This window comes from Tasmannia lanceolata, unplaced genomic scaffold (assembly GCF_043159265.1).
Source record: "Tasmannia lanceolata isolate RefF3 unplaced genomic scaffold, GAP_Taslan_0.1 ptg000013l, whole genome shotgun sequence".
Classification (NCBI taxonomy): Eukaryota; Viridiplantae; Streptophyta; class Magnoliopsida; order Canellales; family Winteraceae; genus Tasmannia; species Tasmannia lanceolata.
This window is the reverse complement of record NW_027518690.1, coordinates 2384422-2409105: the sequence shown is the minus strand read 5'-3', so window position 1 is coordinate 2409105 and position 24684 is coordinate 2384422. Positions and strand designations below refer to the sequence as shown.

Genomic DNA, 24684 nt, shown 5'->3' with positions numbered 1-24684 from the left:
TAGAGAGGGGCAAGGAACAAGTTCCATGAGTGGCGTGTTAGTTCTATCTCAATTTACAATCCAACCTTGCTCTCTCCTCAAGTAAAGTACTTCCCTCTCCCCCTTTACTTCAGTAGATATACATACGCGTATTCTTTCAGGAGGAGCGAGAGAAGAAGAGATAGGTGTTTGTTTCTAAGCATTTTTTCGACTCAAGAAGGAAAAAAAGAAGAAGGGTTTCTTTGCATTGATGGAATCTTCTTCGATCGCATTCTTTGATGTGGAAACAACAGTACCGTCAAGGACCGGGCAAGGGTTTACTATGTTAGAGTTCGGGGCCATATTGGTTTGCCCTCGTAAGCTAGAGGAATTGGAAAGCTATTCCACTCTCATCAAACCACCTCATCTTTTATCTGTTTCCCCTGCTTCCGTTAAATGTAACGGAATCACCAGAGAGGCTGTCTCTGTTGCCCCCACCTTCCAACAAGTAGCTGATAAGATATATGAAATCCTCCATGGTTTGCTTCTTTCTTTACTCATGAATTTCCATTCAACATTCTTTTTTTTTTTTTTTTTTTGAAATTTGATACTGCTATTACATATCATTAGTAAAAATGAGGATTACAAGTGGGTTTTAGAAGGGAATGAGTGAATACCCCTCAAAGAAAGAGTTACTAGAAGCACCCAATTTGGCTAGGCAATGGAATAAGAATAAAAGAGCATATCTTTAATCTCCCTCCCTTTTTATTTTTTGGAATAAAGATGACTATAGTCAAAGAAAATATGAGATTATTGATTCACATTAATGGGGAAAGTACCATTAAAATAATAATAATAATAATAATGGGGAGAGTAAACTTAAGTAAAATGAGTCCCTCAATGCCCCAGATTTAGCTAGATGATCTGCTAGATCATTGGCAATCCTAGGAATATGAACAAAAGAAATGAAACTACTGTTAATCATAGAGCCAGTGTTTAAAAACGCGGATTTGACGCGGAACGCGGCCAGGAAAAATCCTTTGCGACTCAACGCGGACGCGGCCAAGAACGCGGTTGACGCGGTCATAACTTGGGAGAGTCGAAGGAGTTTAATGACTATGTAGGGCAAAACGTGGAATGCGGATGTGGTGCAATGCGGAACGCGGCCAAGGCAAAAAGGAGTCGACTCGGGGGAGTTCCTTGTCGAGTCAAGGAGTTTTTAAACACTGCATAGAGCTAATCTCCATGGACCAATGCTCGTGCCTTGAACCCAAGAAATCACATTTGAAGAATCCCATTCTACTTCAATTGTGGCTTCCATTTGATCTCTAAATAAGATCATGCCGAAGTGAAGGCACCAAACTCCACTTCGGTAGAGTCTTTTATTCCAACCGGCCTAGAAATAACGTAGATGATGGTGCCATTACTATCTCTAAAACCCCCTTCAATTCCTGCTTTGCCAGTGTTGCCAAGGGAGCAACCATTGATGTTGAGCTTGAAAACATTTGGTGGATGGGGTTTCCGAGTTGCTAACATCTTTTCCTTTGGAATAGAACCCATCATGATCGTCTTCCAATTCCTGAAAATGAATAGCTCCTAAATTTACTATTATTATTTTTATTTTATAGGACGAATCTGGGCGGGTCACAACATTGTGAGGTTTGATTGCGCGAGAATCCGCGAGGCATTTGCAGAGATCGGTCGTCCTCCCCCTGAGCCAAAGGGCACCATCGATTCTTTGTCTTTGCTTACTCAGAGATTCGGAAGGAGAGCTGGAGACATGAAGGTCAAACACACGAAAATGGATCATAACCTTCCATTATTCTTTGTAAATTATCTTTTATTCCAGTACTGGCCTAAACATTGATATTCTTCGTCTCCTTTCAGCTGGCCACTCTGGCAACTTATTTCCGTCTTGGACAGCAGAAGCACAGGTATTACATTGCCTTGTTTTATAACTTTTTCCTCTTCCTCATAAACTCTTATTCTTATTTATATATTTGTGACATAATGTTTCCCATCCCTTATTTCTCGTTTTGGAATTTGTGGTTTTCCTGGTTCTCTGTAATATTAAAGTTGTAATCATCCTCCATGCGTACCATTTTCTTAATATCTTATCTGATGACTGTAATGTGATGGAATAATCTACATTCTAACATTTCTTCTTATCAATAAAGCTGCTAGGTGTATGCCAAACATAGTTTCCAAACTCCCCCATGTCATCATGGACTCGCCCGAATCAACTCCTTTTAACCTTGGCCACGTTCTTGGCCGAGTCCACATTTTTCCCTACAAAGCCACATTTTCCCCTTCAACTCCTTTGCCTCTCTGGAGTACTCGACTGCATCAACCAAGTACTCAGCCATATTAACCGATTACTTGGCCATGCCGCACCAAGTCAACTAGGATTTGCTTTGGCCGCTTTTTGACCTGCGTCCACATTTTGAAATGCTGATGCTAAACCCCTGTTTACCTACGAAAAAAGGGAATGGCCACATTCACAATCTTGTGTATTAGAGATCACAAGTCTCTTGCTTGCCAGTTTCCTCAAAAAAGAGTCCCACATGTTCCCGTAAAATCATTAGTGCATAACATGGAATGGCAATCTTCTTGCAGGCAATGACACCGTGTTTCCACCCATATGTCCTTTATCTTTCCACATCGAACAACCCAATGGATTGTATACAATTTTGCAAATGGACCAAAGCCATCATCCTTCGTTCATGTTCCTTCATTGCCGATGTTAGGAATCTCCATAGCACCTTTTTCTCTTGCTCTTTTTTATTACAATGTCTGGTGTGGGGCATGTTTACGCACAAATATATATACTTCTCGATTGATTTTGAAATACCGGACAGAAGAACGCTGTCTACATTTTCAAATACGTGGAATTTATAGCTTCTAGTTTACAGAATCCATAATGTGAGTCATTTTTCTCAAGTGCTTAACAATTAACATGAGCTCTTTGGTCACCCCAACAAATACTGCGCACAAGTCGGGGTTTTATTACACGTCATGGCTAATTCATGCTTCTTTTTTAGGACTCCTTTCATATATATATATATATATATATATATATATATATATATATATATGAGAAAACGGTTTCTACACACAAGTGTAGATAAGTTATCTACACACTAGCTTAAAATACAGTGGAGGCCCACATTGTTTGGGTGATCCAAACCATTCATTTGATTGGCCCTCACATAGATAGGGTGTCCACAAAAAATCAGCTCCATAGGATCATCGTAACCCTTCGAGCCGTGGAGGCAAAAAATTGACAGATTTGTGAAGGTTTATACACTTTCATTTTACCTCCACAAATCATAGGGTTACGATGATCCTATGGAGCTGATTTTTTGTGGACACCCTATCTATGTGAGGGCCAATCAAATGAATGGTTTGGATCACCCAAACATTATGCCCTCCACTGTATTTTAAGCTAGTGTGTAGATAACTTATCTACACTTGTGTGTAGTAACCGTTCTCTCTCTCTCTCTCTCTCTCTCTCTATATATATATATATATATATATATATATATATATATATATATATATATATATATATATATATGATCAAAGGGTGAACTTTTGTTTTCATGGGAAACCTTTTTCGAAGAAAATGACATTATTTACCTCCTTGGGAAAATGCCCATTTTTGAGAATATCCATGGCTTATTTACCTGGTAGTTTGTTGGCATGCTCTATTTGGATTGGGTTTCACAGTCCAGTAGATGTTGGAATGATCCTTGTTTGTTAGGACACAACTGGTTTCTTCATTCTCTGATGCTTTGTTTTAGTAATTTTGGTCAACGTTGGAATGGTGCTTGCAGATTTGCATGTGACACCATTGATCATTTCTAGTTGTTAATTGTTATGCATGTAAAGTCACTGAAGCATAAAGGTAAAGTGTAAAAGGAGGAAGGGATACTTCTGACGAAAACTAAACTAACAAATTTGGTGATTTTACAAGATTTTTATTAAAATTGACAATCAAAACTAACGTGTTTCCATTTCCGTTGCGACCGACATACATACTACATACTCAAGCTGACATTTAAAACCTTGATCCTCGCTCCCTTGTTTTGTTAATGGCGAGTGATATTTCTCAAGAAGCTACCATGGCTAAGCTCGTTCTGCCAAACGCTGACTTGCAACACTCTTTGGTTTGCCCGGTCAACGTTGCAAGCTGTCTCCATCCCACCTTCTGTGCCCATTCTCAAACAAAGATTTGTTCCTCGATTTAATACCCTTAAATCATTTCATAGGTACCCCTTCTCTCCCAAAAAGAGGGGCTGTAGAATGGGTTTTGAACTATGTTGCATAAGGATGGATACGGGTGTCGGAATTCAACACGGGTATCGAGATTCATATTTGGCTAACCTCAAACAAAGAATTCGAGGATTCAACTAATTTTAATTCTTTTACCAGATAATATGGTTAAATTTTGTTAGGTTAGGTTAAGTATAATGAAAAAAAGTTGATACTAGGATAGATAAAACTCAAAACATAGGATAATTGTACATTTTTTTGAATGGTATGATAATTGTACATTTGTTTTAGTATTTGGGAAAATAATAGATTAAAGGGATTTAGTAAAGAGATTTTTTGAATTATATGATAACTGAATAGTGTTTGGACTTCAGATAGCCCACCTCTGGCTCTCGAGGCAATAAAAATAGTCGGAAGTGTGTGTTCATCTTTGGATAGCCCCTCTATTGTTATTGCTTGTGGGGCAATAACAATAGCCCCTGGCTTGCATCAGTATGGCTATGAGTGTCGAAATCCAACGCGGATATCGAGTGCCAGATTTGACAAACCTTAGAAAGAAAGATTTGTGGATTTGCCAACATATATTAATCAATTATTCAATTCTATTTTTTTTACAAATTAATATGGTTATAACAATTATTATATAGAAAATTTAAATAGCTTAAGTAAATATAATGTTTTATTTCCATATAAAAACCCATTATTAGGATAAAAAAACTTAAAATAAGCGGTAATCATGGTTATCAATTTCCCCGAAATTTCCCTGAAACGACTGAAATGTTTCCATTTCCATCCTCACCAAAACAAATCTACACAATTTCCTTTCACGTCATTATTTCCCCAAAATTTTGATCGAAATTCGACCGAAATTCTCAAAATTCGTTAATGTAGAGAATGGTATTTGGTGGGCAACATCATTGTAATACACAATAAAGTAACCGTATCTTATGCATGCGATGTCATATCGACATGGGACCAATAATACCTCGTAACTCCATATGGTATTGAGATAGAGTTGGTATTGACATAGAGCTGGGGTCCTTAGAGGGAAGACTGGTTATTGTACTTTCTTATACTTCATTACATTGTACTTCTTTATTGACTTTACTATTCTAGATATGCGCAACAACGCATGTCACTAGGTGTTTGATGTGATTAAGCCATTATGAATGGTTTTGTTACTCATATGATGGTTTTTATGTATTTATTTGTTCTTATCCTAGCATTTCTCAAAGTTTCATCTTAAAATTTCATCATTTGTATATGTTTTTTAAAAAGATTAAAAAATTCATCATTTAAATATGTTTTCATACGTTTCTGTGATTTTATAAGATTCCCACCAAAACCGAAATGTTTCCATTTCCGTGCATACTGAAACCGAAATTTAAAACCTTGGCCATAATTATAAAGTTATGGTAATAGCATTCAGAAAAAACAGATAAAGGAGATCTAGAAGTTTCATAGGGAATCCTAATGTTTTAGAATCCGGCACTTGGCGTTTGTAAGAGATTAATTGCCTAAATTAATTATTTATTATGGATAAAAGGGAAGTGTGGATAGAAATAATGATTGTCTAAGGGAAGGAAAGTTTAGGAGGTAGAGTTTGGGCGGATTATGTCCCTGATTTAAGAGGTGGTACTCTCTATCTCTCGAAATCTCATGAAAATTATAGGACTCAAAAAGGACACACACCTCTGCAACCGCCGAGTCTATGATACCAGTGGGAGTTGCATAGTCCAACTCTCTCCCTTCATGCCTGTAATGACTCCATCTATACTGAATGTCCTGGATTACCTATTAAGCTGACATTGAAATCAAATGTAAAGCTTCTAGTGGATGTGTTGACATTCTTTGCTGAGGACATCATGCGATTTTTACCACAAATAAAAGCTTGTCATTCTCTTGCAAATTCATCTAAATATAACACCTTCAAACTCTTTGGCCCCTTGAACCCAAAAGATGATGTTCTGATGCAACTTTCCTTTCCATATAGAAAGAAATGTTGGGCAACATCCTGAGATGTGGGGTCCATTAGTTGTTGGTAATTAATAAATATCTTGATACAATATATTTTGGCCAACTGAACTTTTACTGCTTGACCCTCCGTCTCAGCCCCACTACATCATTGTGTAACATACATGTGATGCGGGGGTCGATTTTTTGTTTGTTTTGAAGATGACTTTATTTATAGCTTGGGCTGCACCACTTCCCCAAGCTATAACATTGGAAGAGTCATGAACCACTTAAGACCATGCAATAGGGCTTTTGCTTCTGCCTCATTGGACTCGCTTATCCCAGCTGAAGCTGAATATGAGAATAAGATGTTGCCCTCTGCGTCTCGGATGGTCCCTCCAATACCTGCCGGGCCCGGTTTCCCTTTCACACTTCCATCAAAATTAAGCTTGAGGCTAGGGGGGCGGCTTCCAAGAGGGGAATGGGCAAGGCTTGGATCTCTTCTCCCTAATTATCACCTGCTAGTTTCTCAAAATATCAAGGGGGTCGTTATTTTTTAGCCATTATGCCCTGTATGTAGGCCCTACCATTGTCACATTCCATTTAACGATAGTTCTCAATTATCTACTAGGTTGAGTAGACGAGTTAGCCTATGTGAATATGGTCTGATTGGACTTCTGAGCTAAATATTTACTCATATCTACTTGTGATAAGAGCCTAGCATGTCAGCTTGACTGAATTTCTCTCTTATTATGCAGGAGCTTGGATGATGTGCGGATGAATCTTGAAGTTCTCAAATCCTGTGCAACAGTGTTGTTCTTGGTAAGTATTCTGGTAAGTAAAAGAAACACTAGGTCATATAAAGCTTTGTGTTGCTGTGCTCAGGGAATGAAAGCAGTAAAGAAGCAATATAGTTAGGATTATTCACAATTAATGAACTAAACTTGTGTGACTAGTATGATTTTGCAACAAAATGTTTTCTGAAATTAGATCTCTTCGCTGCATATAATGAATTATTACAATCATAGAAAGTGTCCTAAGCAGCTGGAATTTCCTACTCAGTACCCCACCTGCTCTGAATCTCACTCCTGATTGCTCTTACAAACTTCATCTTGCTCTTATTTTGCTGCTACTGTCATTCTACAAAAAAGAATACCATCTGACGCTGTCCTGATATCTGTTTTATGGCCATTGGGCCAATATTATCTGTTCAAAATGAGCAAAATCCAGCTCATAAGAACCATTCAAAAAAAAAGAAGCCAGCTCATAATTTTCTGCTCATTTTGTATGTGCAGCCATTTCAAGCATTATTGGTTTATACTTTGCACTCAGTAAAAGCCATTTTAATCTATTACTATAGGGCCCACAGATTATAGTTGCATGAATCTTCAATCCCAGATTAAGCTGCAAATTATTTCCCAATTAATTCTTGAAACTTATGAAATGGTCATAAGTTTTAACTTTTTAAAAGTATTTCCCTAAATACTACATCAAGCTTTTTTTTTTATGAAATGTCCTTCAACCGTATCTATTATCATGTTTTTTTCCTACAAAAAATTTATCCCTTGCAATTCTTATATTAAAACCTATTGCAGTTTTACAAGGATACAAAATTAAAAAAAAAAAGAAAGTTTGGACAAAAAGTCATGCTTTTATCGTTACTCGAAAATATTTAGTATCTATTTATGTTAAGTAGCATATAAGGACTTACTGAAAATATTTTTAAAATTAATAACTTTTTGGCTAGATTATGATTTTTGGTGACTAATAGGCATATATTTTGCAGATTAAGGAATGCGTTATTGCATATTGTTAACCGTATATCGCATTTAAACAAAATTCTCAAACTGCAGGAGTCGAGCCTCCCGGATATATTGACAGCAAATAGTTGGATATCTCCAAATGCCACTACAAGAAGTCGCAGTAATGGGAAAACTTCCCTAGAAGGAACAAGCAGAGACCCAAATTCCCCATCTGCTCTCCTCAGGTTTGCGGATCATCAAATGACATCTCTTGCAAATGGTGAAACTGGTGAAGAGGTTCTTACTGCAGCTGAATCTAATTCAACAGTCCCAAATACTGACCCTGTTGACTTGACAAATCTCATTGATCAAATGAAAATAGATCCTGTACAACCAGATGCTATGGGACCGGTCCTACCACTTGGGCATCGGTCTGGGATTGGTCAAAATGAGGTGTCTACAGATGCCACCATGGTTGTAAGTCCTATGCCGGAATTACCCCATATGTCCTCTGGTGGCCCGCTGGCCTCTGAGGCTTGCAGTAGTTATAGTGGGTTCTTAGACCCCGATGAGGTTGTAATGCATTCTATCAGTGCGTCTCTTATCCCAGCTTATCGAGGGGTTTCAAAGATACGCCTATTGCACAAAGACGTTCTCTTGCAGCTTTGCTGTATGAAACTGGAAGTCCGTTTCGGTGTAAGTTCAAAGTTTTCAGACTATGCTGGACGACCACGATTGAGTATTGTAGTGGACTCACCTCCAAGCCTATGTCAGATTCTTGACACATGCGACCATCTTGCTCAAAAGCTGTCATTGGACTCTGGCAGCAGCTCTGAATGGCGGCCTGTTGTGATAAGGAAAAATGGCTTTTCAAACTCTTCTGCCATTCGACTACAGTAAGTTTTGATATTGGATTTTGCACCATCGTTTGCTTGCTTTTTTGGAATGGGGTGTGTTGGATTATGTGAGATCTCACCATTGGATTGTCTTGGTGGTAGATTATGCAAGTAGATTAGAAGAGGTAACCCCTAGAGTGATTAGGAAAGTGGGTTAGATTAGAAAGAATCTATCTTTATTTCTTTCTACAATTTCTCCTATCTTACTATCTTAATCTTTTGAGTGTATTATATAAACACATTAGGTATCGGTTTCATTCAGTTGCAACCTTCAGACAATGACTGGGAAAGCAGTAGTGAAATTAGACTTTTTTTTTACTTGCACCCAACATGCTGACATCTCTATATTATTTGATATTAATGTATGTGGATATAGCAAGATTTTGCCCCAGTAACATTTGATTTAGTATTACATTGGTCTTTGTTAAGTCTCTAATCTATATATATTTTTGTTTTCTTACAGCATACCCACAGTAGGAAATGGCAACATGGCGATCTACTCTACAGAAATATACCAGAAAGAAGCTTCGGGCAACACCCAGAAGCTTGATTTCAGTAGGATTGATGCTGCAGAGCTGAATTCATTATTCATTCCAGGAACCTTTGTTGATGTCTATTTCTCGTTGGACGTATATGATTATCAGCAGAATGCGGGCATCCGATTGGTGGCGAAAAGATTGATTATTCATTCCAAGTAGGAAGAGGACCAAGTTCGCCAATTTGAATGAAAAAAACCTTGTATCAATTTACAGCAAGAAATCATGTTTAAGAGTACCAAGTCCGCCAATTTGAATGAAAAAAACTTGTATCAATTTGCAGCAAGAAATCATGTTTAAGAGTTTAGTAATGGAAGTGGAAATAAATTCATTGGAATAGGAATCCCTGGTGATGGTATTTTGTTCCGTTACGTTCTGATACGTTCTGACAAGTCACACTCCTCTTCCTTTTAACCACATCTTTCGCTCAGTAGTGATAGGTTTTCGTGGATGATATGTAAGTAATCGAAAAATGCTAACCCCCTTTCCTTGAGCTTTGGGCCAAGCAGGTACCCCATTATGAAATCGGCCTTGGTCAGGAACTCTTACACCTTTTGATGGCATGGACGCAAGCAAGCAGTTCGGCATGGCATTCTTGAGGGGCTAAGGCCATAAGGCACAAAAGGACAACATTCCAAACAATAGGACATATATCTTAGGGTTTTCAATGATTAAAACTATTTGGGATGCATGTCTTAGCTCGGATCACGATTTTTGGTCTCCAAGATGGTCTCTTCATTCTCTCCCACACGAAAACGTTCCTCTAGGGCTGGAAACACAATTAGGGTTTGCTTATTCTTCACACGACTCACAAACAAGGTTTTAAATTTCGACCGATATTCTGAAATTTCAGATTTCGGTCGATACCAAAATCAAAATCGATATTACCCGAAACCTTATGGTCCGTTTGGATACCTCATATTTTGTATTTGGATTTGGAATTGAGTTTTGAATACAAAATGAATAGATCCACCGGCTCATGTTGAGGGAGACAAAGAGGAAGGGGTTACTTCCTACTAGAGGGGTGAAGGAAACTGAAACTGTCAGATCCGTGGATTTCCATTTACTTATTTCCATAGCATATTTGGAAATCTGATTTTTTCCACCGTCAGTCGCTGATTTGGAAATCCAAGGATTTGATCCGGATCAAAATTACAATGCAAAAAGGGCTGCAAATGTGAGAAATCCAAATCAAAATCCTCTCGGCATCCAAACGGGTTATATTATTTTGATCGAAATTTCGGTCCGAAATATAAGGGACTTGACCAAAAAATCTGGAATTTATTCATTATTTAATATTTTCCTGAAATTTTGGCTTTGGTAATTTCGGCCGAAATATTGTACGATGTAAAATAATACTTTATTTGATTTCGTTGGATTTCATCCGAAATTTCGGACCGAAATGCCAAATTCGAAAATATGCTCACAAAAGGGGATATTTATACACCTCTCACAAAGAGAGGAGGGGCGAAATATTTTGGGATATTTCATTCTTCCCCCTTATATTTCAGATTGGAATGAGATTAAAACCATACAAGTTACCTTGTGATGATCTCCAAGATCAAAGGTGTTGATTATACCTATATGTCCCTCAGTTTGGACCCATAAACTTATGATCCTTCAACTTACTGCCTCCTAGTAAGACATTTTACATAATCTGACACAAAATGGAAAGTACCCCTGCCCGAAAGCACTTCTAAAAAAGTGGACACAACATCGTAAGGAAGTCGACTCCTATAGAGCCCTCTATGCATGTTTTCAACCACCCATTGTTTCCTTCCAAAAATTATCCTCTACTTCTCTCAACCTCTAATAAACCAAACTTTCCTCATTCGTCTGTCATGGCTTCAACAGCAGCTCCTCCTTTTTCTCTACTCCTCCGGTGTAGGAAACGTGTAAACTCCATTAGTGCCAAGAGAAGGTTTCAATTGTGTGTTCTTGGGTCCGAGGATTCAGGAGGCCAGAAGAAGGGAGTAGATACTAGAATTCACTGGGAAAATCCGGACGAGGGATGGCTCGGAGTGAAATCAAGGCCAAAACCAGAAGAAGAAGCAGATAAGAAGAAGCAAGACAATTTGGGAGAGAAGTTTGCTGATTTGCTTAAAAATTCAACTGATTCTCACTATCAGTAAGTTTTGTTTTACACTCTTCCCACATTTATTTACAATCATAAATCCTTGTTTTTTTGGTGGGTAAGCTGGGGTTAGGCAGGACCCCGACCAGATATATTAATAAACCAGATATGATTATAAGAAGGATATAATCATATATCCTTATTATTACTCGGTAGCAAATGCTAAGACCCTGCTCGTTTAAGATTCTGGCAACCGATTTTGACTCTATTACTGAGGATTGGACTCAAAATTGTTTTTAATTTTGAGTTCAGTAACCCAGAGGCACAATCGGTTGTAAGAATTTTAAACGAATAGAGCCTGAGACTGCCAATGAAAATGATATCTACACTACCTCGTCCTGAAAATGGCACTCCATACTTCAATATACAGTTGTTTTTTGGGAGAAATTATATGGTGCCCGACCGTCAAGGTGGTACCTCAAAAGTACCACCCTTGATATTTGATCCAACAGCAGCCTCTTAAAAAGTGGGCTGCTGTTGGAACAAATATCAAGGGCGGTAGCTTTTTGATGCTACTTGACGGTCAGGCATCATATAAAAACTCATTTTTTGGTTATAGTAAACTGCATTATGAGAAGAGAAAAGTGTTCCTGCGCTGCAGCGGCAGGAACGTTATCTGCGCTTTGTTAAATTTTAAAGTATATTTTTTGGGTAGCTTTATTTTATTTTTATTTTGAGTGTTGTAGTGAGGGCAAATATGTACTTTTGTGTCCATGGGCATGTTGGTCTTTTTGCCTAGCTTGCACATGTGTGAGCCACACATGTTTGCTCCATCTTTTCCCACTACATACCTATTTCAAATTCAAACCTTTACTTGGAACTCCAAACCCACTACTTCCCTAAGCATTTAAGACACCACTTTCACATATCCACTACCACTTACCCAAGCTTTATTCTCTTTACTTTCCTTGACCAAGCCTAATTCTCATTACTTCACTTTTGTAGAAATTCTCCACTACCTAGACCTCCATTGAAGCTTCATTGAAGCTCTCTTGTGTGCAAGCTTTCCTCTTGAAGCTTTTTTTTTATATTATTGTTCTTTATCTTGTAGTGTTGTTCTTTCTATCATATATTGAAGTACATCTTTTTGGGCATTGTTTTTCTTCTACTTTGGTTGTTGATTTCGGGCTAGTGTAAACTAACTTTGGTTTCACTATTTGATGAGAGGATTTTCCGGTGGTGAGAAATCCGTCTTTCTCTATATGGTATTAAAGCCACAAGGGTGGTAGTTGGTGCTTGTCAAGATATCCTTGGTGAAGAAGTTCAATCGGTGATTTGAAGATGGATATGAGTGGAAGGGTTAGTAGACTCGGCATTGAGTTGCTAAATCAATCAAACTACAAGATATGGAGAACATGTATGGAGTCTTATCTTGTGGGAGAAGATTTATGGGAGGTTGTTTCTGGCAATGCCGTTGTAGCTCCGGAAGATACACAAGAAAATGCCGATGTATTGAAGGCGTAGAGGATAAAGAATGCTAAGGCCGAATTTCTTTTGAAGCGGTCTATTTCGCATGACTTGTTTGAGCACATCATTGGGTGTAAATCGGCAAGTGAGATTTGGACTACTTTTGATAGATTGCTCAACAAGAAGAATATGGCTCGTTTGCAAATGTTGGAAAATGAGTTGGCAAATGCTACACAAAGTGGTCTCTCTATTTCTCAATTATTTTTTAAGATCAAGAATCTTTGTTCGGAGATTTCTTTATTGGATTCGGAAGAGCCTATTTCGGAGGTACGAATGAAGCGGCATATTTTTCGTGGGTTGAAAAGAGAGTATATTCTTTATGTTACGTCGATTCAAGGGTGGGATCGACAACCTTCTTTGGTAGAATTTGAAAATCTTCTTGCTTCACAAGAGTCTTTAGCTAGACAAATGGCGGGTTGTTCAATATCCGGGAGTGAAGGAGAAGCATTATTTTCAAGCAACAAGAAGCCTTCCAACAAATATAAAGAGAAGAAAAATATTCCAAGTAAAGGTGGAGAGGAAGGTGGATCATCCGTTATAAGTAATGGAAATCGAAAGGGTATCAAGTGTTACCGATGTGGTAAACTTAGCCATATACAAAAGAATTGCCGTGTGAAATTGAAGGATGATAATGTAGCCGAAGATGTTGATGACTGAAAAAATGAGGAAGATTGGGGTAGATGTTTCGTGGCGGAAATTACTACAGTGGGCGTTTTGGCATCCATCAATTTTAAGGATGATTGGATTGTCGATTCCGGTTGTGGGCATCATCTTACCGGCAACGAATCCAAATTCTCAAAGTTCAGAAAATATGAAGGCAACGATGCTATTATTACGGCGGATAACACTATACATCCGGTAGAGAAAGAATGGGTCATTACCATTGGTGGTGCAAATGAGGATCCTATTACACTTAAGAGTGTGTTTCATGTTCCCGGTATGAAGAAAAATCTTTTCTCGGTCGCAAATGCGGTTGATGCGGGAAATTACGTTTTGTTCGGGCCTAAGGAGGTGAAATTTCTTCGGAATATTTCAAGCTTGAAGGAGGATGTTGTCTACATCGGTAAGAGAGTTAAAGATTTGTTTGTTTTATCGGCTTCAACCTTATATGTTGATAAAATGAGTACAAATGATGGCGCTTCAATTTGGCATGCTAGATTGTGTCATATTAGCATGGATAAATTGAAGGTCATGGTGATTAAGAATCTAGTGAATGGGCTATCAAATTTGAATTCTTTTGGTGGTGGAAAGGTGTGTGAGGGTTGTCAATATGGTAAGGCACATCGTCTTCCATTTGACAAGTCTCTTTCAAGGTGCAAGGTTCCCTTGGAGCTTATCCATAGTGATGTAATGGGACCTTCTAGGACACCTTCACTTTCCGGCTTCCGCTATATGTTGTTATTTGTTGATATTTTACTAGATTCACTTGGGTGTATTTTATAAGGGAGAAATCCGATGCATTATCTAAGTTTGCTGAGTTCAAGAAGACCGTTGAAGGTGTACTTCACAAGAAGATCAAACGGTTGAGAGCCGATAATGGTGGGGAGTTTACTTCCGATGAATTTTTTGCCTTTTGTCGTGAGCATGGTATCCAAAGGGATCTCACTTGTGCCTATACGCCTCAACAAAATGGAGTGGCAGAGAGAAATATTAGGCATCTTGTGGAAACTTGTAAAAGTTGGTTGTACGCAAAGAACTTACCCAAGGCCTTATGGGCTGAAGGTATGGCATGTGCAACTTATGTGATTAATCGGGTGCCTCTTAGTCCGATTAATATGAAGTCTCCTCATGAGTTGATGTTTGGGGTGAAGCCTAGTGTCAAGCATTTCAAGGTTTTTGGTTCAATTTGCTATGTGCATGTGCCGGATGAAAAGAGAACCAAGTTGGATGCTAAGGCGAAGAAGTGTATTTTCATTGGGTATGAAGAAAGGAAGAAAGGTTGGAAGTGCATGGATCCTACAACTCACAAGTCCATTGTTTTAAGAGATGTTGTGTTTGATGAAGTCTCTTCTTATTATGGTTTGGATGGTGGTTCCACTAATGGTGTGGGTGTAGGTGAGCACATCCTTGTTGAGTTTGAGCCTCAAGCAACAATGAACTTGCTGGTGACACCAAATGTTCCAATGGAATTTGGGTCTTCCTCTTCTTTGCCGATGGGGGAGCAAGGTGATAGGGGGAGTGATGTTGCATGTCATGTTCAAGAAGATGAGCAAAATGAAGAAACTAATGAAGATGAGTGTAGTGCATCACATCTTAGAAGATAAAAAAGAAAGATTGTCAAGCCGGCACGGTATCGGGATGAAAACATGGTGAGCACTTATTCTTGTTTTCTTTTCGGTCCATTTGATGATAATGAACCTTCTTGCTTTGATGAAGTAAAAGCGGTGAGAGAATGGAAGGATGCCATGGATGAAGAGATGAAGGCACTTGTGAAAAATGAGACTTGGGATCTTGTTCCTAAGCCTAATGATGTGAACCCGGTTACATGTAAATGGGTGTACAAATTGAAGCGGAAAGCGAATGGGAGTGTGGATAGATTCAAAGCAAGGTTGGTGGCTAGAGGGTTCTCTCAAAAGTATGGAGAGGATTATGAGGAGACCTTTAGTCCCGTTGCTAAGATGACTTCCGTTCGAGTTGTAATTTCATTGGCCACTTGTCATGGTTGGAAATTGTTTCAAATTGATGTGAAAAATGCATTTTTGTATGGTGAGATTGACAAAGATATGTATATGGAGCAACCGCCGGGCTACAATTCAAGTGATCATCCGACTCATGTTTGCAAGCTCAAGAAAGCTCTTTATGGGTTGAAGCAAGCTCCCAGGGCATGGTATGCTAAGATTGCCGAATACTTGTAATTTTGCGGTTATTTTGCTTCTAACTCCGATTCTAGTTTATTTGTGAAGAAAGACAAAGGCTTGCTTGTCATTGTGCTTCTTTACGTCGACGACATGATAGTTACCGGCAACAATGATGTTGAGGTTGCAAAGCTAAGGGAGGAGCTTTCTATTCGTTTTGAGATGAAGGACTTGGGAGAGCTAAGTCACTTTCTTCGCTTGGATGTGAAAATTTTGAAAGATGGAGTGCTAGTTTCTCAAAAAGGCTATGCGGAGAAATTAGTCGGAAGATTTGGGATGAATCAAAGTAAAAGATCCTCTACTCCTCTTGATCCTAACATAAAGATAAGGCGGGGAGAAGGCAAGCTTCTTCCGGATCCACGGCTATATCGTGCTCTTGTGAGTAGTCTCATCTACTTGACTATCACAAGACCTGATATTTCTTTTTCCGTTGGGCTTGTTAGTCGTTATATGCAAGCGCCACGGAAACCACACTTGGAGGCGGCAAAGAGAATTTTGAAGTATGTGAATTCTACCCTTGACTTTGGGTTGCTTTACAAGAAAGGAGTTGATTTTGTGTTGAATGGATTTACTGATGCCGACTATGGAGGGGACTTGGATGATCGGAGATCTACTTCCGGTTATGTGTTTTTGTGTGGATCGGCGGGTGTTTCTTGGTGTAGTAAGAAACAAGACTCGGTGTCTCTTTCAACAACGGAAGCGGAATATAAGGCCGCCGCTCTTGAGTCTCAAGAATGTGTTTGGTTGCGGCGGTTGATTGAAGATGTCCATTTACCTATCCACAAGGCGACGACTATTCTTGGTGACAACCAAAGTGCGCTCAAACTTGCCACAAATCCGGTTTTTCATGCAAGAACAAAGGATATTGAGATCGAGCATCATTTGATTCGTGAAAAGGTGATAAATGGTACAATTGGTGTAGCGGAAGTGAGGAGCAAAGATAACATTGCCGACATCTTTAATAAGTCACTTTCCAGAGGACCATTTGAGCTACTTCGAGATAAGCTTGGAGTAGTTTCCAAAAAATCACTTTAAGGGGGAGTGTTAAATTTTAAAGTGTATTTTTTGGGTAGCGTCCATGGGCATGTTGGTCTTTTTGCCTAGCTTGCACATGTGTGAGCCACACATGTTTGCTCCATCTTTTCCCACTACTTACCTATTTCAAATTCAAACCTTTACTTGGAACTCCGAACCCACTACTTCCCTAAGCATTTAAGACACCAGTTTCCCATACCCACTACCACTTACCTAAGCTATCTTCTCTTTACTTTCCTTGACCAAGCCTAATTCTCATTACTTCACTTTTGTAGAGATTCTCCACTACCTAGACCTCCATTGAAGCTTCATTGAAGCTCTCTTGGGTGCAAGCTTTCCTCTTGAAGCTTTCCTTTTTTTTTATTGTTCTTTATCTTGTAGTGTTGTTCTTTCTATCATATATTGAAGCACATCTTTTTGAGCATTGTTCTACTTTGGTTGTTGATTTTGGGCTAGTGTAAACTAACTTTGGTTTCACTATTTGAGGAGAGGATTTTTCGGTGGTGAGAATTCCGTCTTTCTCTATACGCTTAAGTGGTTTATACCACCTCCCATTGGTTCTTTTAGCGGGTCCACCTTTGCAGGCTCAGAAAAAGCTACCAATGGGAGGCGTTATAAACCGCTACAGCGCAGGTAACGTCCCTGCACTGCAACGCAGAAACACTTTCCTCTTATGAGAATAATAACCAATCTTTTCGGGCCAGCTAATCAGAGAAAGTGTTGATAAACCTCTGTTAAGTAAACCGAGTCAACTCGCCTGTTTGCCAACTTGCTGTCCTAGTCCCAGATTTACGTTTCTTTGTCGAAATTTATTGGTCTAACCAGAGTTAATGAGCAGTCATTGACTCAATCCAGTGTACTCCCACTGTAGCTCTGAGTATTGCTGCTCAAATCCGGCACAAGTCGATCAAAGGGTCCTCTTTGGGTCTAGGGGAAGTATTTGGCAAGGAAGTCAGTACGGATTTTTGTCCAAGTTAAGGGCTCAGTGCTACTCTCACTCATACGTTCCACCCCTTTCCACCAATGAACGACAGTGTTCTTGAGCATGTACGCGGCATACCGTATCTTCTCTCAATTTGAAGTGCAGTCCATGGCTCTGAATGCTTTCTCAAATTCTTCTAACCATGGCTGCATCCTTAGCCCTGCGGGAACCCTTGAAGCCCTATGGTGCAAACTGTTGTGGATTTACGGAATAATACGGCTTATCAGATTCTTGTTGAGGAACAGAAAAAACAAACAAACAGTGTTAGTAAAGCCTTTTCCAATGCGGCGAGATGAGGCACGGACTATGTCGCTCTCTTTAAGGTGAATTTGCGCCTCTGCGGAAACTAATTTCAATGCAGCAGATTACTAGCCGCAATCACCCCAGGATACAACAACCCGACGCACCGTTGATCTCAAAGAACTGCACAATCAAGGAGATTCGAACCACCCAAACACTCCAATAGCCCAATAAAATACGTAAAATAAAAAGAGAAATGATGAAAACTTCGTTTACAGAAAGATAATGAAAAGCAAGAAGAAACAGTAAACTTCTGTAAGGGTTTTTTTACTTTTGTTATGTTTTTTTTTTTTTTTTTGAAGAAAACACAGAGAACTTCCTCTTTTATAAACCAAAACATGTCCGTTCAGCACATCCTTTAATGTAGTAAATACACCCTTTACGAAAAGAGCCGTTCAAAAGACATTACGGATGCTAAAGGTCGCATCTCAACAGCCATAACGTTCAGGAACGATGAAGGTATTCGTGAAATAACGGCGGCGTTATTTACCCAGTTATTCGACGTTCCAGTAAGCCGCCTTACTTAGATACGCTGGCTTACCTAATAATAAAGGCGAAGGTAAAGGGAAGTTAAACGGATAGAAATAAAAATTAAAATACAAGGGAAGGAAAAACCTTGACTCACATGCGCGGTCGGCCGAACGGTGCAGGGCCGGGCGGTGCACGTGGTATAGCCAAAAGCCCACCGGGTCCATTTGGTAGCTCATGCGCGTACGCTCCCTTTCTCCTCTTCTCATTCACAAAGCTAAAGAAGTGAAAAGCTATAAAAAATATGAAGGTTTTATCCACTTTCCAATACGGGATTATTCACTTTTGTGAAGGAAGTGAGGAAACTCATTTTCTAAAACCAAAGTGGTTTTTTTTTGTAAACAAAACAACTTTGTAAAATACCAACAAGGGGCACTTTTGTATTAAAATATTAACACAAACCTCATAAACTCTGCTACGCCAAGACTCTGATGAGGGGGCTCAACCAGCTGAAGACACTGATTTGTGGGCTGCCACAAATCAGGTCTTGCATCTCGATCTGCACGCTCTCCCATGATGTCACCCTTTGGCGCCTCTGGTTGTTGGGTGGTGGGCGGAGCAGAGACTGTCTGAGGGACTGCTGGTGGTAGTGTCTGAGTCTCCTATTGAGTGTTAAGGGCCATATTATATGCCTGGTTTCCTTGACCTTGTGGTTCTCCTTCAATTGGGTCGGTAGGGACTCTGCTCTAATTGTTGTCATGTATTTGGCTGAGAGCTCGAGTGCACGTGACACCATTCTAGCAGTTAATAGGAACATCTAATTTAGGATAATTACATAAATAATATAAGAATCAAACTATTAAAAATCTATTCCCTGGAGCTCATATCTAATCCGATCATTTCTTTTCCCCCATCCCAAACTCTCATGCTTCCCAGGCGTCCTCGGGTGCACACGAAGAATCAAGTTCTATTTTTTGACAAAAAATCCACTTTTACTTTGATGAAGAATCAGGTTCATCAAGGGAAGGCCAAGCACATTGAGATTCCTCGCCATTTCATTAAAGAAATCATGGCCAAATAAGAAGATCTGAAGCATTGCAATGTTGAAGAATAAGAGACGGATATTTTCACAAAAATATTGCGAAGACAAGTTCAAGAAATTTCATTACAAGATGGGAGTAATGCGAGTCTCACAGTTTGAATTAAGGGGCATGTTAGAATTATTAATTCATGCTAGTGGGGCCCACCTAAGTATTGTGAAGATAGAGTTTAATTAGAAGTGTGACAGTAGAAAACGTGTGACTTTTGTGTGGTTGTTAAACGTACAGCAAGTTTATTTAAAGGGCTTGTTTTAGTTATTTTAATGACAGTGAATTGAGAAATAAAATTCAAGAATTTGTGTTCTTCCTCCTATTCCTCTATTTTGATGTTGTTTCAGTCATAATTCTTGAAAATATCAGTTCATCCAGATAAAGTGCTTTTGCATCCTTCTCTTGCTTCTTCAATTCATTCTTTTGTGCCGCAGACAATTTTCTTGTTCTGCATAATCATCATATACATTCTCTACCAATTCCCATAAGACATAAACAAGGTTTTCATCTTGACAGACGCAAACTGATAATTATCTCCTTGAAACAAAAGAACGCTTTGTTGAAAATTCATTTTAGAATTAGTATATGCAAGCTCTACCGAAACCGTGCTTGCTTCCTTCTCTTGAAAACGTACAAGGCTATCTGCTCTGATACCAATTTGTAAATATTTACGAACAAAATACAAAATAGAAGAATACGAGGATGAACACAAATTCTTGAATTTTATTTCTCAATTCATTGTCATCAAAATAACTAAAACAAGTCTTTTAAATAGACTTCTTGTGCATGCTTTCTATTTTCATACTTCTAATTAAAATCTTATATTTCCGTGACTCTGGATAAGAACAATAAATAAAGATAAGAATAAAGATGCGACATGACTCTTTTATGTTTTCTTAGACTTGGCTTAGGTGGGCCTCACTAGTTTGAATTGATAATTCTATCGCTAATCACTGGCTATCTGCCGAGTAGGTGGAACAAAACATGAGTGCGTCATGGATGCCGTTTCACCAACTGGTTAGTCTTAATTCCCTGATCAATGTTCAGATTATTTTCAAGAGAATTTCTTCTTGGCATTGTTTGGTAGAAACCTACTTGTCTGATAAAAAATATTTCCTATGAAGTTTTATGATATTATATGCTTTCAAATCAGCTATAACCATCCTCACAGTTGATTCTCTTTCCTTGACTTAGCTGAAACTGATACAGTTAAATCTTATTAATGGGACGTCATGAGGTATTGAAGGTTCTTCTAAACAATACATCAAAGGTGGTTCAAGTTATTTTTTTCACCGGTGCTTAAACAATTGAAAAACAGGAAGTTTTGGAAAAACTTTTCCTTTAGGTAGAAAATTTCCTTTACAAACTTCTTCAGAAAATTCCCTTTACAAACTTCTTCAGAAAATTCGTGCAAAAATAGTGCTTGTTTGGTAACAATTCTCTAGAGTGATTTTCTGATTCTTTTGTTGGAAATAATGAAAAGCAAAGAAAAATATTGTTTGGTGTAAAAGAATGTGAAATGTGGTTTCGCTCCAAAAGCACATTTTAAGTGGAGCTTTTCAGAGTGCTAAAGATTTGTTTCCATGATTTCAATCGTTTTGAATGATAATTGAGATTTCATGGCCTAGAATCAGAAATCAGGCAAATGCATAGACCCTGTTTGTTTTGGATTTTGAGAATCAATTTTCAGTCTATAACTGATTACTGTATTCAAAATTATGTTTAAAGATCTGGTTGTTCTGTAATTTGCGAACCCATTGTGAATCCATAACTGATTCCAATCCAAAATTGATTCTCAATATCCTAAACAACCATGGCATTACCAAACACGGCCAACTTTTTTGTGAAATATTTTACGCTACGATCCTGGTTGGATTGCAAGAATTTTCTGGAAAAGTTTGGAATGGAAAATATTTCTAAAATTTCCTACTTTTTTACACACAAAAAAGGTAAATTGAACCACCATAGTAAATTTATACTGAGAATGGCCGTCAATTTATGATAAAATCCATCTAAATTAACCACAATCATATAATTTCTCTATACATTGAAGATAGAAAATTTTTTCCCGTAAAAATGTTTTTCTTAGAATCCAAACAGGGCCATGCAGACATCCTCAGTTAGTAAGTTGTATAATATATGATGATGACAATGATGATGATGATGTTGATGATTAGGTTCCTAGGAGTACCCGCAGAAGCGGACTTGGAAGAGATCAAAGCAGCTTATAGAAGGCTATCTAAAGAGTACCATCCGGACACAACATCCCTACCTCTGAAGGTAGCTTCAGATAAGTTCATGCAGCTGAGAGAGATCTATGACATTTTGAGCAACGAAGAAAGACGCCGATTTTATGACTGGACCTTGGCTCAGGAGTCTGTTAGTCGCCAAGCCGAGCGCATGAAGATTAAGTTAGAGGACCCTTATGAACAAGACCTCAAGAACTTCGAGTCGGTACCGGACATGGTCGACCGACTCGGCGGGAAGAACATGGACTTGAGTGATCAAGCAATGACAGCTCTCACCATCGATGCTGTGATTATAGTTTTTGCCATTTGCTGTATCATCTATGTAGTTTTCTTTAAGGAACCATATTGAATGAAATCAATTATGATCACATGAAAGTGTAGGGTTACATGCCTCCTTGTATTCCTGTTATATAAAATGTATAGCCTTTTATTACCAGCTCCTGTGGATGTTATTTTTAACAAACCATATTCATAAAGAATTAACCCTCATTTGATCATTATCTGGAGTCGTTATATGATCAAATGCCAACATATGGCACAGGTCTCGAAGCCGAAATTGACTTAGAGCTTTTGATTTTAGAATTTGACTGGAACTGTAAGCAAAGCTTAGAATCCAAGAGGTTTTAAAAAAAATTCTGCATCAGTTTGCTTCAACCAATAAGAAATCTCTCCTTTTGAATCTCACTGTTTTAGGTGTTTTGTTCTACCTCTTCTTTCAAAATTAAGGAAAACTCCAAAACAAAAGAAAAATATCATGATTTCTGTGCGGATAAAAAAAGAAGAGAAAAAGAAGTTTAAAAAATTAGCATGCAATCAAGAAAGAATAAATCAAAACAAACTTCTTAGTCTGGGTGAAAAAAATAAAATAAACGGAATTGAGAATCAAATTAACAAACGGATATTTCTTTTAGTTGCAGGTGTACATTCCCCGACAACCGTATTCGAAAAGGTGGCCGTGGACTTCGATAAGGATTGTCCCTTGATACCATTTCACATGGTATGTGCGTTTGGGGCTAGCCAATGAAGCTTTCTGTGATGCCCATTTAGTTTGATAAAAAGGAAGAATAATGAAAGATTAGAGAAAGAAGGAATGTTGGAAATTGTAAATCAAAATCAATGTGTATTGTTATGTGGAAAGTCTTTGTAGTCTTCTAGGATATTTATTATGAATGGAAAATGTAAGAGTCTTTTGTGTTTTCTAGAGTTCTTACTGTCTAGCTAGATTATTAAAGACTCAATTGGTGAGTTCCTATGTTGTTTCTTAGGATATGACTCAGTGGAACTACAACTATGTGTTTAATATTTACTATTTTTGGTATGTCTGGAGTCTATAAGTATGAGTCATTGTTGCAGAAATTGTAAGCTTAAAGAACTTAAAAGGGAAAGCTTAGAGAGATGCTTCAAGGGTAAAGGTTCAAGGGAGAACAAGTGGAGAGATTTCTTGTAAGTGTGTTTCGATATATAAAAGTTCTTTATATTTTGGTGTTATACTTGTGTTTTGGTGGAGCTTTACACGGGCCTTTCACCGTGTATCTCCCAAGTAGGGCTGCAAATGAACTGAGCCGGATCACGAACATGTTTGGGTTCGACTCATTAAAAGCTCGGCTCGGGCTCGTTCGTTTACTAAACGAGCCGAACCCGAGCCCAAAAATTAGACTCGTCAAATAAACGAGCCGAACTCGAGCTTTGTATAGTTCGGCTTGGACAAGCTCGTAAACTTTTTAGGCTCGGTTCATAAAGCGAAGCCGAGCATTAAAGCTCGGATTATGTTCGTTATATATATATATATATATATATATATATATATATATTACTTAATGGTATTTATTTAATGTGTTTACTAAACGAGTTGAACCCAAACCCAACCAAGCTCGAGCATGGCTCGGCTCTGCTCATTAAAAGCTCGGCTTAGGCTCGTTCGTTTACTAAACGAGCCGAGCCGAGCTGAGCTCGAGCTTTGTTGAATTTTGGCGAGCCGAACACGAGCCAAAAAAATAAAAAAAAAAGCTCGTCATGAGCCAAGCCGAGCCTCAAACTAAGCAACCCGAGCACGAACAACCCAATGTTCAGCTCTGCTCGGCTCGTCTGCAACCCTACTTCCAAGCTCCCTTACCTTGCTCTACTGATCACAACACGGCATTATTGATCCATTCAAAGTGGGCCAACAAGGAAAAAGATAATGAAGCTCAACAAGGAAAAAGATAATGAAGCTTGCCTTATTGTGGTTTCAATGCGTGAGCGCTGACATCACTAATTGTCCGGCAAAACAATTTAACTCCATCCGAATGGACACCAATGTATTTGGGCCTTTGGGGCATTTGGGCCAACGGACCAAGATGACGATATAAACCTCGGTCATGAGTGATCATATGATTGGTTTGGTGCCTATTTGAAATTGGCCGAACACATTGATTCACGACTAGTTATATGGCATTCACTCGCATGCAACAAAACCAATTTCTCTCCGCATGGCATAGGGAGGAGTTGTTTCATCATTTTCAGAAAAGAAGCAAATAATAAACTAAATTAAAGCCTAGTAATTGTCAAGGTGTTAAAGAGTCTTATTACTGATTCCATGCTAGGTATCCATATCATTTTTTAGCAAAAAAAAAAAACATAAACCAGAAAAATTTAAACATTTCTCACAATCACAATCTTAAATACTTTAATTTCACAAACAATTGCCACATTGCTCATAACATCTTCAAATCATAAACCCTATTTAATATAAGACAAAAGACGA

At 38.5% G+C, this 24684-nt stretch overlaps 2 protein-coding genes across 3 annotated transcripts; both read left to right on the top strand.

Moving 5' to 3' along the window:
• LOC143889491 (protein NEN1-like) lies at positions 1–9667 on the top strand. Of its 2 annotated transcripts, none has more exons than XM_077393724.1 (6): positions 1–497; positions 1587–1744; positions 1846–1892; positions 6945–7008; positions 8040–8824; positions 9288–9667. In XM_077393724.1, exons 1-6 carry the CDS (start codon positions 230–232, stop codon positions 9520–9522), a joined length of 1557 nt encoding a protein of 518 aa, XP_077249839.1. In that variant the 5' UTR covers positions 1–229; the 3' UTR covers positions 9523–9667. The 2 variants fall into 2 exon arrangements, with proteins under 2 accessions (XP_077249839.1, XP_077249838.1); XM_077393723.1 differs by having other exon boundaries at positions 6945–7020.
• A 1398-nt stretch (positions 9668–11065) lies between these two features.
• Positions 11066–22318, top strand: NDHT (Chaperone DnaJ-domain superfamily protein). Its single transcript, XM_077393725.1, has 2 exons — positions 11066–11488; positions 21870–22318. The coding sequence occupies exons 1-2, from the start codon at positions 11109–11111 to the stop codon at positions 22288–22290; spliced, it is 801 nt and encodes a 266-aa protein (XP_077249840.1). The 5' UTR covers positions 11066–11108; the 3' UTR covers positions 22291–22318.
• The last annotated feature ends 2366 nt before the right edge of the window (positions 22319–24684 follow it).

Bases quoted from the DNA above. Each gene is read 5' to 3' on its own strand.
- NDHT (XM_077393725.1), top strand. From the start codon at position 11,109: ATGCATGTTTTCAACCACCCATTGTTTCCTTCCAAAAATTATCCTCTA. The intron at 11,489-21,869 runs GTAAGTTTTGTT...GTTGATGATTAG, and splicing joins TCAACTGATTCTCACTATCA to GTTCCTAGGAGTACCCGCAG.
- LOC143889491 (XM_077393723.1), top strand. From the start codon at position 230: ATGGAATCTTCTTCGATCGCATTCTTTGATGTGGAAACAACAGTACCG. The intron at 1,745-1,845 runs GTCAAACACACG...GTCTCCTTTCAG, and splicing joins GGAGAGCTGGAGACATGAAG to CTGGCCACTCTGGCAACTTA. The intron at 7,021-8,039 runs GTAAGTAAAAGA...CTCAAACTGCAG, and splicing joins TGTTCTTGGTAAGTATTCTG to GAGTCGAGCCTCCCGGATAT.